The sequence below is a fragment of the Anas acuta genome, chromosome 13 (assembly GCF_963932015.1).
Source record: "Anas acuta chromosome 13, bAnaAcu1.1, whole genome shotgun sequence".
Classification (NCBI taxonomy): Eukaryota; Metazoa; Chordata; class Aves; order Anseriformes; family Anatidae; genus Anas; species Anas acuta.
Window position 1 is genome coordinate 7,877,080 of NC_088991.1, and position 18,459 is coordinate 7,895,538.

General features: G+C 45.0%; 1 protein-coding gene across 4 annotated transcripts in view; it reads left to right on the plus strand.

The window, feature by feature from the left end:
- The window catches only part of NRK (Nik related kinase), a 98,404-nt gene that overhangs the window by 32,462 nt on the left and 47,483 nt on the right, over nucleotides 1-18,459 (plus strand). For 3 of the 4 annotated variants that reach the window (XM_068697279.1, XM_068697280.1, XM_068697276.1), the window contains exons 3-9: nucleotides 1,476-1,532; nucleotides 7,992-8,117; nucleotides 8,906-9,016; nucleotides 10,728-10,818; nucleotides 12,721-12,851; nucleotides 15,615-15,669; nucleotides 17,766-17,844. In XM_068697279.1, the coding sequence (XP_068553380.1) occupies nucleotides 1,518-1,532; nucleotides 7,992-8,117; nucleotides 8,906-9,016; nucleotides 10,728-10,818; nucleotides 12,721-12,851; nucleotides 15,615-15,669; nucleotides 17,766-17,844 (608 nt within the window). In that variant the 5' untranslated portion in view covers nucleotides 1,476-1,517. Of the gene's footprint in view, nucleotides 1-1,475; nucleotides 1,533-7,162; nucleotides 7,197-7,991; nucleotides 8,118-8,905; nucleotides 9,017-10,727; nucleotides 10,819-12,720; nucleotides 12,852-15,614; nucleotides 15,670-17,765; nucleotides 17,845-18,459 lie in introns of all 4 variants that reach the window. The other variant, XM_068697277.1, reaches the window with a different exon arrangement.

An 18,459-nucleotide genomic window follows, 5' to 3' on the forward strand; every position in this document is an offset into this window, starting at 1 on the left:
GAGAACAGCAGGTTTGGGTGCAGTGGGAACAATCGTGGCTGCAAAACAACAGGGCTTTTGTGCAGAGGGACAATCTCACCAGGTCTCACACTGAAATCAAAACTGAACACCAAGCCTTTCCCATTTCCCTCCTCTGAATATTCAGTGCTGAGTGCGATGCTAGCCTGCTACTGATTTAATTTTTACTAAGGAAAAGAAACACATCCCATGCTTTGCTGTAATTAGGAAAATCAGAGTAAATCCACGACGTTGCCCTCTGCAGAACAGCTGAAGGCATCCCACCAGCTCAGTGGGTCGCTCTGCTGCTTCGTGCAGTGCGAGCTGGAGTTAAACCAGGGTGCCAGCCTGTCTGGCATCGCTGCGCCTCGTGGAAGGCCCTCTCTTGCTCTATTGCCAAGCCATTCAATGCCTGGAAGCTTTCACAAACAATGCCCTCCAGCAGCAGGGCCGTGGCTGCTCGGGGAAGCTGGCCAGCCGGGGAGAGGTGGATGCTGATGGAGCACAGCACCGTGGTGCTGCACGCTGCTTCATCTGCCTCCCACACCTGCAACCATACAGGAACCCGAGCACTCTAGTTCATGAGAAACAGCTTTGCGGTCCCAGGGGTGCTTCCAGGGAAGGAGGGCACTTATAAATACACAAAATCTCAGCAGGATTTAGTTTTCTGTGAAAGAAAACATGACTGTGACACATTGCCTGAGAACGAGGCATCGTTTTTCTTTGATGCGAAATTGCTTAGTCGTTGAAATAACGCTCGGCTGCAATTTCGTACGATAGGACCTGGGTTTTAAAATGACATCAACCTAGCTTTTAATTTTGCAGGTGTAAATTGCACCTGCAAATCATTTTGTCTGCAAACCACAGCATTTCATGTTTGATTTCCCGATTTCCTATGGCGTACTTAACTGATGTCAGTTAGTTATTTCAATATCCAGCTTCTCAGGCACTACTATTTCAGGAACAAAATTACAGTCTTAAAGCTTCAAACCCATTTCTGAAGCTTTGATGGAAGGGAAGAGTTAGGAAGTGCAGCCAACCCACAGTTCATACAAATCTTTTGATACAATCCTTGAGATTAGTGTTGGGTATTGTCAGAAAGCACAGTGCTTTGCATCTGTAGAGCAACTTGGTCTAACCGAGCCAAGAAGGTGTGCAATTTTCCAGCGAGATTCCTGGTTGCTTTTCTGAAACGCATTCTTCTGAACCATAGTTTGTCAGTTAGCGTTGGGTTTGCTCTTTTAATAGCTTTATTCCCTGTTGCCTCCTTTTTCCTAACTTTGTCTTGAAAAACTAACCGATTAGTCTAAAATTACCCGTTATGTGTCACGTGGGCTATGACTTTTCCATGGGAGATGGATGGAGACCCATGAGCTCGTTTCACGTTGTGCTCTGACAGATGAGTTAAATGCATAATTTGCTAGCATTTACATGGTTTGCATGCACGTTTTACTGACACTGTTCTGTTTTCCTGACAGGGTCGCCATGTTAAGACTGGGCAGCTAGCAGCAATCAAAGTGATGAATGTCACTGAGGTGAGTAACCCAAAAATAATAAAAAGCTGTTATCAAAGTGTAAGGGAAAACAAAGAATCAGGTTGTGAGAACGTGGGTAGCTGATAAGATGATCCATAGGTGTAAATTACAGTAGCTGAACAGTGGTTTATGGTTTTTGGAGTACTGAGAGGCCTTAATACAACCAGATTTTCAACAGTGCCTGTCCAGTGGCAACAAAGCAATAAGGGAATGCACGTCTATATATTTTGATGCTCTGAAATAATGAAGAGAACTCTCTTCCTGCTTGTTTCACGTTGATTATCTGTTCGCAGAGATAGCAAGTAAAAGATTTCCTGTAGCTCTGTGCTGCCCCTTCTGTTTCAGCGCATCCTCTCCTTGCCAGCCATTCCTCAGCGTATCTACCCTGACAGCTAGCAAGCAGGAACATGTTAAAAATGCAAATGTTGCACTTTTTTATTGCTATTTGACAGATGAGAGAAGGAGACCGGTTTAATTGGCACTGTCACTGCTCACATTTACGTGGTATCGATGCTGGAACAGGGTGTCAACAAAGTAGCTAAGATTTTTGTTTCAGAGAGCAGCCTGTAGCGAAGCAGCTTGCCTCCTTGAGGCTGCATGAGCCTGAGCCCCAGAAGGGCTGGGATGTCCCTGCGTCCTCGAGTGTAAGGACAGCTCGTGGTTTGGTCGGATGTGCCTGTTCTCATGGAAAGCCAGTTCCTTGTCCTCTCGCTCTGGCAGCGTGGATGCGGTGCATAAAACACCAAGACAATGTTAGAGCCTTCTTGGGACGTTGTGAGTCATAGCCTAAAATAAGAAACAGGTCCTCTGGTCCAAATCTGCCAGTGGTACGGCTACATGGAGCGTTTTGGACAAGCACAAGCAAGCTCTGGATGCATTTTTGTGTCTTCTGCTCGTCTTGGAAGACAATGGAGCGAGTTAGCATCTGCGTGGGCACTGTCACGTAGAACGGGTCCAGGCCAGCTGTCTCTGCTGATAGTGTAGGAATCCAGCCCTGAGCAGCGACTGCTCTGAATGGCACACTGCTTTTTGGAACTTAGGTGCTGCTGCAGTGCTTTACAAAGCAGCCTGGTTTGGCTGTGGCTGCTACCTTGTAAAATAAGCATGTGCAGTTGAATTCCAAGTGTTGTTCTTGTCTATGTGTTGTTCTCGTCTATGGATAGAGGAGGGTAGGTTATTGAAGTCAGTGCTATGTTAAATTGATGGAATTTTAGCTTATAGCTCTGTAGTTACATACGTCATCGTGTGCTTTGCCTCAGAGACATGGCAGTGACCAAACATGAGGCTGCTGGATTTTGAGAGCGAGAAGAAGTAGAGTTTGAGTCACAGACAGATTCCTGGGGTCAGAGCACCTCTGTGCTCTTTTCTGAGAAAGGAATTTACAGGAGAGACCCTGTCTGGGACTCATAAGTGATCCAGAGCTGCTCTACAGAATGTGTTCATGCTTTGCTGGGCCTGCCAGCAGTGCCTGAGGGCTGGCCAGAGATGTCACTTGTGGGCTGTCATGTTAACACAAGTGACAGTCCCTTCCTTGATGAAACAATTGAAGCAAAAACTGCAGGAAGGGAACCTTGGAAAGATTTCCTTCCCTTTTGCTATATATAACCCAGTCTCCTTTGTATGTAAGTAACAAAATGCAGCACCCAGTAATGTCTGCTTGCTTGGAAACAAAATTTAGATGGAAGACAGCCTTGTGCTTCAGCCTCGGGAATCCCCAGTGATGGACTTGCATGGCTCTGGGGACAAAGCACAGCTGCTCAGGTCTCATTTGCTGCTGCTTTGCAGGCTGGAGAGCCAGCACCATCCTGGGGAATCTGTCCCCTCACTTGAGGGGCTGAGCAGCAACAATAACAGATCGTGCTGTTTTCACTTTGAGTCGCTTAACACGAAAGCAGTTGTGATGGTTTCAGTCTAACAGTGAGCTTGCTAGTGCAGCCACCTGGGGGGTTTCCCTGGTGCTCTTCCCCAAGCTCTGAGCAAATCCATTGTAGCTGGACGTGAGCGTTCCTGCTCTCTGACCTCGGTGCAGGGTGAGCTTTCTGCTGTTACTTCCACTTCTGGAACATGGGTTGGCTGCGTTCCTGCTGCTGAGGCACAGGCTGGGAGACCAGATCCAGTCCTCTGCTTCATCTACACGGCTGCTGCTGCACGAGGTCGGAGCTGGGTAAGGCTGAGGCTGCTGCTGGATGTGCCTAGGGCATCTCTGAACCTCAGCCCTGCACCTGTAAAATAGCAAAAACCTTCACAGCATGTGGGTACTGAAGCCTCTCACAACATTAGCCTTTCAATCTCCAGAAATTTAGTGTGATAAATTCAGCCTGCCAAGGATTCGGTACTTCTCCCGCGTTGTCAGTCTGCTCAAGCTTGTTATTTTCTGTTCCTTTGGGCTTGAAAAGCTGGCTTGAGGCATTAAATAAAGTCTTTAAAATATTGAAATCTCCGTCTTCAACGTCCTGCATATAAATTGCACCTGAGAGCAGCATCTCGCAGGGAGTTTGGCTTGTGAGAAATGGAAGCTGTCACAGCAAACCTGCTCGAGTGAGATGGGAGGCTCCCAGCCCCTGTGGTCATCTTCATCTTGGGGTGGTTATTGGATCTGATCAGTGCTGCACAGGGAGTGCTTTTCTTAGGGAGAGAAAACTTCGTGTGGTAGAAAACAGGAAAATGTTTTTTAAAAGAGAAAAAAAAAAAAAAGAAGAAGAAACCAGGGCAAATGCAGTCTTTTTTTCCTTCACCTGTATCCAAAAAAGTGGAGAAGAGCGGAATGCCTGGCACGGCCTCGTGATTTGAATGCCTGCTCGGAGGCTCTCCAGGAGAAATCTCACTCCGTGGCAGGGACCGAGTCTGATGGAGCCCCATGCCAGGGTAGGTCGGTGGTGGCTGGGTCACTAGCCCATGATGCTGCTCAGTAATAAGGTCAGCGTTGTCTGACGTGGGAGAGAAGGGTTTGGACGAGGACACCTCATATATAGGGGTACTGAGCTACTTGCTCGCCTCTTGGACACTGCAGTGCGCTGCACGCCCCCAGCATCCTGTTTTCACTGCGAAGTCCAACCTAAGGAATCTTCCAGCTAACGCTTCATCCCAACTAATACATTTCTGCCAAAGGACTGTTTCACCAAATCTACAGTTTTTTCCAGAAAGAAATCGTTTCATCAGCAAGCTCCTGACCAGCTCCAGCTGTGATTGCTCAGCTCCGAGATCTGAGGCACACCAGGAGCTGAGCAAATCTGCCCTGTGCCGCTGCGAGCTGCAGCCCCGGGCTGCTTTCTGAAGAGCAGCAGCAGGATGCTGTGGTCACTGCGGGATCCTCTGGACATCTGTCAGGAAGTGCTGCAGTGTCACGTTAAGGGGGAGAGCGGGGGGAGCCCTTTGAAATTGTTGAAGTGGAGCTGATGGCAACGTGCGCTCACAGGGCCTCTCTGCGCAGGCTGTGCTTCCTGAGTGGCGGTGCCAAGCACACAAAAAGCTCGCAGAGAGGTCGGATCCTTGCTGCTCACCTCTGTGGTATCAGTGCAGGTGATCAGGGAGCTCTTCTGCAGCAGGCTGTTCCGTTTGTCATTGCTTTCAGGCTTTTCAGGTAGCGAAATAAGACTGAAAGGAGAAACTCAGCATTGGTTATGCCTCAGTACTGAGGGCTCTTTAGGTGGAGCACTTATCAGCTGGTGATCTTGTTTCTGTTTGAGGTCAGAGGCGTGTGCTTTCTAGTTCTTTGCTTCCTAATGTCACTGCGGATAAGCCCACGTCTTCAAAAATAGCCTTTGATCATGAAGCTGTCATCTTTGTGCATGCAGCCATCTGTACCCAGAACCGCACTGGTTTGTGAAAGCAAACAGCTTTTTGCACCTGCACATCTGTGAGCTTCCTTCTCCTGAGCAGCATGATTTGTGAGCAGCTTTCCAGGCCCCTGGGAGATGTGGCTGAAGGCAACGTTAACAGAGGGGTGGTGGAAAGTGGAAATCCTGAGCTCCTACACCCACAGAAGTGTTGAGGGTGTCTCCAGGCTCCTTGCTCACAGGATGCGTGGAGTTGAGGCTTGGCAAGTGCGGGTTCAGTTCCCAGCTGAGCCTCAGGCATGGGCCGTGGGGCAGAACTGCTCATGCTTCCTCTTCTGCTTTGGTTTCTCCATCTGAAACAGAGCAGTTCTTTCAAAGTTCACTCACGATACAGGAGGATGGAGTGCTTCGTGCCTGTGAAATGCCCACCTGCTGGCACCTTACAGCCTGATCTAGTTTGAAGTCACATCTGCCTTTGGAGGACAAGAAAATTTAGCCCCGAGGGTTTGTGCTCAGCAGCAGCAGGACTCTGTAGGGAAGCTCACCACACTCATCCTGTACCCGAGCAGTGGCAGCTGCCTCTGGGGGCACGAATGGGCAGGGGAAGAAGAGGGCAGTGCAGGGAGGTCCCAGCCCACTGGGTAAATAGGTGAGGACACGAGGTAAGGCAAGGATTGTCTTAATGGTGATGGGAAAGGAGCATTGCACACGTGTACGACTCTTTGCTCTTGCCAGCGAGTGTGGCAGAGCCTACGTGGTGTTCCAGCTGTGCTCACCAACAGGCACACACGTGCTTACTTTTGTTATTTTGAAAGCACCCGGGCAAGATCCTGGAGAAATACTCAGGCAAGAGCTGTGCCAGCATGGTTAATTAGGCAAAGGAGGAAGAGGCATGAGCTGTGAGGAAGTGGCTGAGGTCTGCCAGCTCCCCAGGAGGAACTCTGTGCAAGCAGGGAAGCCGTGCAGCCGGGCTCCGCCAGTGCAAAGTTCAGGCAGATGGACGGAGTTAAACCAGACAAACACAGCCAGGTCCAGGATGGCGACTCCAGCGTTGTTATTCCCTTCCTCACCTCCCTTCCTCTCACCTGCTCGTTCCCACCCTTTCACACGCACTGCCGGGAGTCCCAGAGGGAGCAGAGCCTCGTTTCCCCTCCAGAAGGCATCAGCACGAGCTCTCAGCTCCCTTTCATCTTGCCCTGGCCACGTGCAGAGAAGAATGCGACCTTGCTCCTGGAGGATTTCCTGCACGCTGTCTGGGACGCAGCTCCGATTTCTCTCGGAGACTCCAGATGCTACACGGGGCTCCTCCTTTCCCTCCCGAAGCCGTATGACATCCAGGGAGCTGTCAAGCCAAGTTAAGGGTCCTCCTTTCCCCCTAATTGCAAACATAAGACAAATGAAATACCTGCAGTAGTGTGTGCAGCTTGAGAGCCTGTGTTCAACAGAGGGGCTGTTCTGAAACCTGAAATAGCTGCTCTTGCTTCACGTGGAGTTATTTTACATTCCTTTTTCCTACAGCTTAAGACAAATAAGCTTTAGTCTGGCAGCACGTCTCCTGTGGATTGAAGTTACTGGGGAAGTTCTTGGCCACTTCTGTTGGGAACGCTTTTTAGGGGGTCAGATTTAATAAGGCATATCATATAAATGAGAGTTTGAGGGAATTTGGCTTCAGCCTGCCAGGGTTTCCTGTTTTGGTACAGGTAGAAAGGACAGGGCAGCTGGTTTTGCAAGCAGTTTGTTGTGAAGGCTGAAGGAATGCTTCGATGGCAAAGCTACTGGAAAATAGTGAAAAAGGGCAGAAAAATGTCCTGTGGGTCTGAGCTATTCTTGCGTGCTTCCTTTTTTCCCCTTCAGCTACCGAGTGCTGACGGGGACGTTCTGCAGCGAGGTAAACTAATTTCCAGTGTTGTCTTTCCCCTTTTCACTGGTGCACGGCTACCTTGCAGCACTACGTGTCTCCTCTTAAAGCAAACGAGACAGCAAAACCTGCGGGCATTTCTCTGGGGGTGGTGCACCAGTTCTCTTGGTGGCAAGAGAACAAACAGGCTAGGTCTGAAAAGACCTCTTCGGGTGGCAAATGGCCTGGGAGCACAGCTGGAAGATGAAAGATGGAGCTTCCCTGCCCCTGCTCGGGCTGTCGGCTCTGGTTTCCTCTCGGCAGGACTTCCACGGGACGGGGAAGCCGAATTGGCTGCGGTGTGCGCGGTGCTGTCCCAAGTGTTTGAGTAATGGGGTGTTAGGAACGTTTTTATTTCATTTTGAATCCGGTTAATTGCTCCAGACTACGTTACTGCCTGCAGAACCGCAAGCAGGGGAGCTGTTGGTCCTGCCTGGGCCCCATGAGGAGGTGATACGAGTTTGTTTTACCCACAGGGGGATGTTTTTGGATTCTTTAGCCCAAATGTTAGCATTTGTTTGTTTTAGGCCAAAGGATCAGGGCGATTCAGTCCTTGGTTTTAGAGCCTTCGATTGCACTCTCAGGCTCACAGAGTGACGCGGGTTGGAGGGGGCCTCAGAAATTCCCTAAGCAGGGCCAGCCTTGGGATCCCACCAGGGTGCTCAGGGCCGTTTCCAGTTGGGTCTGGAAAGCCTCTGAGGATGGATCCAGGTTGCACACGTGCTGTGAGTACCCCAGAGCTCATCTCTGGTCTCCTAAAGAGCCTTCTGCTCTCTTCTGCTGCAGAATGAAGAAGAGGAAATCAAGCTGGAGATAAATATGCTAAAAAAATATTCCCATCATCGGAATATTGCGACATATTATGGTGCATTTGTAAAGAAAAGCCCTGCAGGCCAAGATGATCAGCTCTGGGTAAGTGTTAATGTTCCTTGTGTCCATCACACTCCCAGCTCCTTCCTTTAGAGCTCCAGGATACTTGGCCTGGACCCTGTCTTGGTGAAACTCTGAAGCTGTTGTCCTGAGAGGTAATTTACAAAAATGGAACATCCCTCCTCCCTACACATCTTCCATCCTCCCCTCTGATTTCCTTTGAGGATGAGTGTAAAGTTTGTTATGATAATTGTGTCTTGGGTTGTTGATTGTATTTGTTGTTAGAGCTTTTTTCCCCCAAATTAAATGTTTCTGTCTTTTTTAATAAGGGTGAGAGAGAGCTTGTACTCTCATTTCCCCTCCTTTTTCTTGTCACTTTCTACACATTTTACCAGCTGAAAAATAAAAAAAGCAAAAAGTGGAATTGGCAATAAAGCAAAGAAAAATGAAGCCTCCATTTTTTATTTTTTTTTTCCGCAAGATTTTTGGAGATCTGCAGCAAAATGAGAAATTTTAAATTCTGAAAAAATTCCCACATTCCTCAGTGCTCTTTTTATTCTTTGTTTCTGATTTATGTTTCTAGAACGAAAAGAATTCTCTGTAACCCATAATAAGAGAGGAGCACTCCTAAGTTATTTACTTATCCATTCATTCATTCATTCAGTAATGTGCACTGTTCAGGAAATGAGATTCTGCATCATTTGGCACCCAGGAAGGTGGCATGTAATTCACCATACCTTGATGGTGGGGGCAGTGTGTTTCTTGATGGTACCTGTACTTGTGCCCTGCCAGTGCTGCGGTAAGGGTGCATTGCATTTGTCTCTCTGCAGCTGGTGATGGAGTACTGTGGTGCTGGCTCTGTCACTGATCTGGTGAAGAAGACAAAAGGGAACTGCTTTAAGGAAGACTGGATAGCGTACATCTGCAGAGAGGTTCTCAGGGTGAGTTGTGCCACCAGAGCTTTGTTAGCCTTTCCCAGCCTTTGCTCACTCATGTAGGACAATAACGACCACTGCTATTTTAAGGTTCTGATCCGTGGGGCCTGTGGGCTCTGGTTCACAAGAGTCAAGATGTTCATCAGCCCACAGTACTCTAATCAATCACATTTTCTGTATGAACACATGGGTTATGGTTTTCTGTGGCAAAGAGCTATCTTCTTCCACATCTTGAGATCTTACTGCTCATTGCTTTGGCTGGGCATGCTGTGCAAAGTCTTTCTGCTCCTAAGTCTTTTACCTGCACGCACTCAGGAGCCTTTTTTCCACGCTATTAAAAGCAGTGTTGGCTAGATAGCATTCCAGAATCTTAAAGGTTGGCCCTGCTGGGGTGGTACTCCCAGAGATAATTCTTGCAACTATATTTCATTCTGTGTCAGTTTAGGGCTATTTTTTGTTCCGGGAAAGTATAGAGAATAAAACAGTTCCTAAATGTGATCTAATGAACTAGCCTGGCAAATAAATAAATAAATAACATGTTGGAAGCTGTCAATCTAAATTCAAAACCCATTACAGAGCTACTGATCCATCTTCCTTGCGATGGAGTCTTACTTCTTCTCTAAATAACAGTACAATAAATGCAAATTCTTGGAGCCAGAATTCAAATACCGTGCCAAAGTAATGCTTTAACAGGGGTAAATCTTTGCTTCAGGAACAGCAGAATTGGGAAACATACTAAGTGGAGAACATCAGCCATCTCACCTGGATTTGGCATTAGACTGTGTGTTGTAATAACTATAGCTGGAGGTTGTGGGGAGAGCTCTTCTGTGGGAAAAACTCCCAATGGTCTGGTTAGGTTGCTGTTCTTGTGTCTGTGTGGCTATAAAGCCTCTCCTAAAGCAGTTAGTGTTAAAACCTTTGGTTTACGCTCTTGCAGCTGAAAGCAATAGCAGCATGCTTGCATAAAACAAGCAATTGGATTGAACGATCTTCATTTGAAAACAGGGAATAACTTGTTGCATCTGGATTGAAAATGCTTCCTTCTGGAAACTTTAGGGGCTGGGAGGAAGCTCTGTTTGAAGTCATAAATATTATATTGTAGAGGCTAAACATTTGGAGTGAAGTACCCCTTGGCTTACTACAACATATTATTTTGGTGTGTTCCATTCTGTCTGTGCTATCGTAATGTTACACGGACAGCTTGGGAAGGAAGGAGAAGCCAGAAAATTGCAAATACTAGCTGAATGAAAACAATGTGTGCCACATTCAAAAATGATCCGAGATGGTATTTTGAGCTGTATGTGGCCCATTTATTATTGAATACAGAGTTTTGCTGTTTTGCTGAATGCAGAGTAACCCACTGTGGCCAGCCAGCTGCTGTCTCTGTACATCACAGAGAGCATTCTGCACTGCTTCTCACCTCTTTTGTTTGCTTTTAATGAGTGATACGATACAAAGAGATCTCCCTTGATTCTAAGACAGAAGTAGGAAAATGTTGGTACTTTTCCCTTCACACTTGACTTCAGAGAGGCTCCACTACTGTCAGGCCTTCTGCTTGCTGTCTTCTCTCTTTGCCAAAACTGGGGTCTTCATGTTACTAATCTCATGTAAAGGGCTTTGCCCATGAACGAATTCTGAGAAGATAATAGTATATAAAGGCAACAATGCCAAGCTCATGATGATGAGAATAAAGGAAGTCTCGCCTTTTTATTTTTAGGGCTTGGCACATCTTCATGCTCATCATGTCATCCATCGAGATATTAAAGGGCAGAATGTTCTTCTCACAGAAAATGCAGAAGTAAAACTGGGTAAGTTTCCTTAAAAGTTTCCTTAAATGAGTGCTAGAAACCTGTTTGTAAAAAATTTACAATTTCTATCTTACCTTGGAAAGACTTTAAAGGATATATTTAATGCTTGTGTATATAAGGTGCCTGTCGTATAGAAAGAGAGAAAAATGGGATGTATTCTGCAAGAATGTCACTCACAGCCTGTAGGAAAAATACAGCTACTTCTGGGCAGTCAACACAAAACCTGTGTAGTAAGTCACAGCACCACCAGGCCTTCACAGCAGATTCCCGGTGTACAAAACATTCCAAAAAACCCACCAAAGTTTGGAGACTACATTATGCTACTCTATTTGTCTATGGGAAGTGATTTTAGAGATTTTCTTATGTCTGATGATAGGTGAAATTACTCGTGTGAGGGCTGCTACTGAGGATTAGCTCTTACTAATTGTCATCTCTCAAGAACATCTGAGAGTTTACTCATTTCCTTTTCTAGCTGTGACGTATCAATGCCGACAACTTCTAACTTCCTAAGACTAAATTCAACTACATTATCTTTCTGGAAGAGGGGATATCTTTCATGTTTTTGGAAGGCATCACAGAGGATGCATGGCAGTAATTTAAAGGAGCAGGCTCAAGGAGGACACTTCTTTTATTGGGGATGGTCCTTTATTCTCCATCTTGTTTCCTCATCTGAAAGAAATAACTGTAGAGTTGGAGAAGAAGAATATACATAGCCTATGGATATGGGGTAGGATGCTTGGCTGGAGCAAGTCAAAATAAGCATTAAAAACTAACTAGCTAAATAAAAGTGTTTCCAGAGAGATTTAGCTCTTAAAGCAGAGAAGCTGGAAAACCAAGAGGTCCTCAGTCCCGTTTCATTCCACTTCAGCGTAAGCATTATTTGTAAAAATTCTGTTCTCATTTCCCATCAATTGCACAGAAGGCACGATGATCCCAAAAGTCAGGTCCAACTTCCTGTTGAAGATGGCTTGCTAAACAGGGATGTTAAGCAATAGTCGTATAAATGACCACGGTATGCAGGTGGTCTGCAGTGAGGAAACATGGGTGAGAAAATCTGCTCCTTGATGGTATCAGCAGGGCTATTTCTTTCCAGTCCTTTCTTTTCCCTGTTTTCTTGTCTTCTCTGTGAATAACACTCAAGTGCTGTGCCTGGTGGTTCCAATTAGTGCATCTGAGCAGTTCATTTATTGAAAAATATGATCACACAATTATTGTTTGTATAGGCCCTGCTTCATATCTGAGCCAAACCATTTTGCTATACAGTCCTGATGAAAGTAACATCCTTTCAGCACACAGAGCACCATGCAACTCTACAACTCTCCAATTATAATGAGGCTAAGATCAGAATAAACCCATATACTCTTCAGCCTGTTGTAAGCTGTTTTTGAATGCAGGGAAGCAGTTATTTAAAATGGTTCAAAACAAAGTGATTGTGATGGTGATTAGGTTATGATTTTATTATTTTTTATGATGATGTTATTATTTGGTGATATTTTTTTTTTATTATGATTTCCAGCTTTCAGAAGTGGCCTTATTAGGCACATCCAAGTTTTCCTTGTCCATAGGTACTATTTTTCTTTTTTAATACTAAAGATCTCAGGTTCTACTTAGTGTATCATATAGATTAAACATCAATTATTCTGTACTGTCTTCATAGACCAGTCCATGTCTGTTGTAGCCTGCCTGTCAGATTTAGCATGCAGTTTATTGGATCATTCTTTCAAAAAGAGCAAGAGGCAGTTTAATTTCAATTATTGGACAAGATACGCTGTGAAAACTCATATTTGGTGCATACTGTAGCCCAAAGGTTTGGTATCTAAACAGTATGAAAGCAATTAAGCAAAAACTCTGCCACATGGATGCAACCATTCATTAATTTCTTTACCCCACTTGGCTTTTTAGTGGATTTTGGTGTAAGCGCCCAACTGGATAGAACTATTGGGAGAAGAAACACGTTTATTGGAACACCATATTGGATGGCACCCGAGGTCATTGCTTGTGAGGAGAACCCAGACTCTACATATGATTACAGAGTAAGTGATATAACTCTGCCTAAGGTAGCAAAACACTCAAGTTCTGCATATGAAAATTTCAAACATCCCTTCTTTTAAACCACAATAATATTAAAACTGTACAAGTAGAAGTATTTGCAGTATGTGGGTGGTAGCTAATTTTTTAAGAGTGGAATTTCACTATGAGTATTTTTTTGTGAATGGTTCATATGAGAGATACACATTCATGAACTATTCTGTTCAGTGAAATACTGATATATGGAGGTTGCAGGTCAGGATGGGAAAGGAAGGAAGAGGTAAATTTGAAAGAAAGGCTTGAGAAACAATGCATTGGTTGTAATGGTAACATGGCAAGGTATTGCTCTTCTCTTTACCTCTCAGCCTGGAGCCTCCCAGCTCCAAGCCCTTAATAATCTCCGGGGCCCACTGCTGCACCTACCCCACTGTGCCTCATACTGGAGAGTGCAGACTTGGTCACAGCCCTCCAGACACAGCCTTGCCAGCACTGAGCAAGTGGGAATTGTCACCTCTCCTCACCCACTGGCAGCACTCATCCTAGCTGATTCTTCACAACCAATCTCAAGCAGAAAAGGCTGAGTGAATACATGGGCCTTACCTGTTCTTGTTATATGCACTGGTTTACATGGTCCCTGCCATCATTTTTGCTCCTGTACAAGCATCTACTGATATGTTCTTCATTGATGCCAAAGACACAAGAATTTGTTTTATTTTTTGAGATGAGCTGCGTGCTGTGCATTTTGGATACCAGCAACAGCTATCAAACACTTTTTCTGGTTCTCCTTCCAGCTATTATAATGTACCAATGCTGTTCTGAAGAGACTTACGAATCTTATGCTTTGTCCTCTGGCCTGTTTCCAGCAGTGTTGTTGTTTGCCTGTCTACACTTGCCCTGCAGGATATTTTCCAGAAAAGACTTTCTCAGCAACCCTTGCCTCTGGTCACTGTCTTGCTCCAGCTGTTCTCCTGGTTGCCACTTTGCACCTCTCATTTTAACAGTGGCTTCAGAAATTCTATTAGAAGAGCCTGTTATTACCTCCATTTTCTTCTGGTTCAGAGGCTATGATTCTTCCTTGTTGAGATCTTCTTCTGTGCTGCACTGGCAGTGTGAAATCGCATTGTGTGAGTGGCAGTCATGACCAAAGAATGTTCTTGGATTTTAGTTTTCATACCATGTGAATCTCATCGTGAAACCTCAATAAATGAATCTCTTGTCTTCATTGATTTTCTTTTCAGAACATGTAAGCGTTAGGAACACGCACCCTACTTCTTGAGGTTCTCTTGCCTTCAATAACAAACAAGGTTCATCTGCTTGCCTTTGTGTCTATCTTGGAATAGATTCTGCAGATGGTTATTCAAAACTGGTCAGTGGAGGGGTTTGGAAGCATTACACAGACGGTGCTATGACTCAGAAGGTGGCATAAGGCCGGTCTTTTCTACAGAGATTTATGGCTGACCTGATGGGGAAAGTAAAAGGAACCCATCCTGTGGCGTCTGTAACTTCTTGTTGGTCCAGCTCTGTTGAAAATTTGACAGAAATGATAACAAATGAGTGAAAACATATATGCATAAATACATCTATAAACACATAGGCCTTTACAGACACTGGTATTTTCCCTTTCACCTGGCTGCTTCTGACACCTTGAAACACGAAACCAAATCTCTTTTTTTTAGCCTGGTCGTTTCTCCCATTCTCCCCAGAGCCTGCAATACTGCCTCTAGAAGATTTTTCTAATTTTCAGTCATTTATTTAATAACAAATCAGGGTCACACTGGTTTTGTTCTCAGAAGCTTCTACAAATTATAACACAAGCTGGTTTGCATAAAGCAGCTCAGAGCAGCTGGACTGAGAAGGCTCTGTTGGTAAAGGCAAATTTAGTTAGGGTGCCAGGCTGGGTCTGAGCTGCTCTTCACATAACAGCATATTGTGTCTGATCTTTGAAGGTTTGTCATCTTTGCTCCCTGTTAAAAGATAACTTGAGAGAACCCCCTGCAAGTTTATTTCATCACATGCCTCTCATCTGACTACATTTAGACAAAAAAAAATAGTAAATAACGTATGTGATCAATCAGGTGGAAGCCTGAGAAGTTTTTAGAGGCTCTGGTTGTGTTCCCAGTTTACCTTCCATGCTCAAAACTTGGCCTTTAGCATCCAGATAAGCTGACAAAGAAAACAGTCTAAGTTAACTGAGCTGAACATACACTACAGCATAAATCTGACTGTGACTAAACCTCCTTTTGTGTGCCCAAAAGCATGTGACTGGAGACTTTGTAGACAGAAAAAGTCAGACCCCAGGGCCTGGCTATAATTTTTGTTCTATCAGTGTAGAAACTCAGCAATGACTATTGATACAAGCACTAAGACCAAGAATTTTTTGGCGCTGTTGTGTCTCACTGCCTCGTGACAACAGCTTAGAGACTTAAAATACATATTTAAATGGTGCCTGGTGTATTCTGGCTCTTTAGTTTATTTTTTTTTTGAATGCAAAAGGTTTACATTTTGGGGCTGGCTGCTTAAATGATGAATCAGCTACTCAGAGCTGCACGGGAAATAGGAAGCTTCTGGCTATTAGCACGTTTCCTAAAAGCTCAGGAGGGAGCGGGAGGGAGCAGAAGGTGTGTCACAGTTGCGTTAACATTGACCTGGTCTGAGAGAATTCTAGGGGAACTGTAAAAAACATAACAAAAGGAAAAAAAAAAAAAAAAAAAAAAAAGGTTGAGTGCTTCAAGTTGCAATGTGCAATGTGTGTTTTTTTTTCCCTGCAGAGTGACCTCTGGTCTCTGGGAATCACTGCAATTGAAATGGCTGAAGGAGCTCCTCGTAAGTGATTTGGTATGGGGAAAGGGGGCTCTGTGCTTTGTGAGTATGTTTTGTGTTAAGATAACTCATGGTTTTGGGTGGATTTTTACAAATAATCTGTGATTTTTTTCTCATTTGGCTTCCCTAAGTCCCTGGTTTCATTCGTTGCCTTCACATGCTAGGGAAACAACATTTTTCATGGAGCTTTTATTAGCATTACTTTGATCACTGCCTGTGGATACAACTAAGCAGAAGCGATGGACATGTTAGCAGAAATATTTGATGAGTGGTTTTGGTTTTAGGTCACTATTGGAGAAAAAAAATGGCAGTGGATGAAGCTAGGCTTAAAGGTTTTTTACTCAGGGCCTGACCTGATTTCTCCCGGGTTTTGGGGTGAATTCTGTATTAGCTCATACCGTGGCTTCAGTCCATGACCCCATGCAGCAGGAGTGCGCAGGGAGACCCTCACTGACCCTGACTATCCCCCTCACTCCACTGGTCAGTGTCTCATAGCCATCAGGCAGGAATTGGCAGCTGCAGGGTGGACGCAAGGACCTCGTCCATCTTCTGTTTCCACAGAGGACCCCTTGTTTCACCCCTGCACCCATGGAGCAGCTGTAATGTGAGGGTGTTTCTGGTGACTGCGGAGAGCACAGGAGATGAACTAGATTATACTCTGGCCTGAGCTTGAGAGCACGTAGGCTGTGTTTTAAAAACAGTCTTGGCTGTTTTCCTGTCAGACTTGGTTTTTAGCAGCACTCAGGAGCCAGCTGGAGCTCGGGAGCACTTTCAGGCACAGTGCTCCCGCCTAGCTAAAGCTTAGTCCCGAGACGTGAGTCCGCAGGGAGTCTCCTTGGAGAGAGCCTTTACAGCTTCACATGCTAATTCCTCATTCCACTTGTATTTTATGTTTTCACTAGTTTTGGCAGGGCATTGTAATGGATTATGTTCTGTTGCATTGTGCTTTTTTTTTTTTTTTTTTTTTTTTTTTACTTGTGCTGCAACAGACTCTGGGACCCATAGCTAGAAACCAGGCTTCTGCCTGACATCCCCACTGTACCACAAGCTATTGAAAATACAAAGGAAAAAGACAAAAAGACAACCCAGATGTGAGAAACGATGGTGGGCAGCTACAGGCAAAGAAAGAAATAGAAGGCAGTAAAGGCTTTGCCAGGCCACAGCCTTCTCACTTTTACTAGCTCTGTAATACTGTAAATCTATTCATTTTAAGAGAATCACTGCTGAACACCTGCATATCATGAGAAAGCAGCCTCCGTATAGATCCTATCAGTAGTCACTGAGCAGCTCTGTTGTGTGAAGGAAAACCTCTGACCCTCGATATTTCTCCGTGACGGATGGGGGCATGTTCATAATTCCAGACAAAATGTCTGGGGTATAGGAGAGATGATGGTATTTACTTTTTTTCCAAGTTCTTTGTAGTTTTAGCTTTCCACAACAGTAACACTAAACAGAAGTACGTTGGGCTGGAGAGAAACCAGCATCTGAATGCATGGGGAGGATTTCTTACAGATTGTCTAATAACGGTGCTCATGCTCCCAAAACACAGAATAGATGAAATATGTGCTCAGCCATCACTCTCTGCTCAAGTGACACAGTTTATGGGCTGTCTGGTTCGCATCAGGTTTTCTTCATGCTACTTTTTTGTCTTATGTCATGAGCGATATATCTTAGCTTATCATTTATCTGAACCATAAAAAAAACAAAACAAAACAAAAAAAACATTTAATTTCTGTTTATGCAAAAACACCCATTTGGTATATTAGAGATGGGAGGTTTTTTAATGTCCTTCTGAAGCCTTATATATATATATTAAAAAAAAAAAAAAAGGAAGAAAGCTGCAATCATTGTTGCCATTGTTGAGGTTTCTTTCAGCTAAACCTCATTTAGCTGGCGATAACAATGTATTGTTGTGAAAGCTTTCTTTGTACTCTGAGACTTCATTTGTCTGTAGCCTGAATTTCACTGATGGTGAGGTGCTGTGGTGGGTGCTGTGCTGGAAGAACTGGGAGAAGCAAGTGGGGGTCTGCCTGGGTGGTGGTGGTCGGCTGTGATTGGGATGGGGGGACGTGTGCCCTTAACTGTGATCTCCTTTGCAGCCCTGTGTGACATGCACCCCATGAGAGCGCTCTTCCTCATCCCACGGAACCCGCCCCCAAAGCTGAAATCCAGAAAATGGTAAGGAGATATGTGCAAACTGTATTTTTGCAGCATTAGGCTTAGGAGGATTTTGAGCTCTCTTGTCCAGAGACTATGATCTTGTCAGATCCTGCAATGATTTGTGAGGTCTTTCCTCCACATCTGTGGTCTTTCTTCCACTGTTTATAGTGCTGGGGAAAGCCACAGGTGCAGATGTAGTTTACTTCTGGGAAGCAGCATCTTCCTTTTGAACTCTGGCTAAGCAGCAGCAGTCATCCCAGTCACTAAAGATTGGGGCATGGGTGGCTGCAATTTCAGTTTAGGTAGGCTGTTTGGGTTGGTTTGTCAGAAGATTGCATGAACGTTGTGGCAGTCCTTGTGGCTTAGAGAGAATTTGTAATATAAATGAAGTTTATAAAGAAAATCCTCTCCATACCAAAAGGATAAGTGCTTGGTTTTTTTAAGCTGTGTTGGCCAGATAGTGGTTTTGTTGATACTGATGTAAATTCAGGATAACTCCACTGAGAGGGCAGTCCGGGATGGAGTTCCCTCCTCACTCATCCTCAGTGCTGGGCTGGTGGCAGAACTCCAGTTCTTGTTTCACATAGTCCCAGTGCAAAAGGAAGCCTTGCAAATTTAGTGCTTTCCATCACT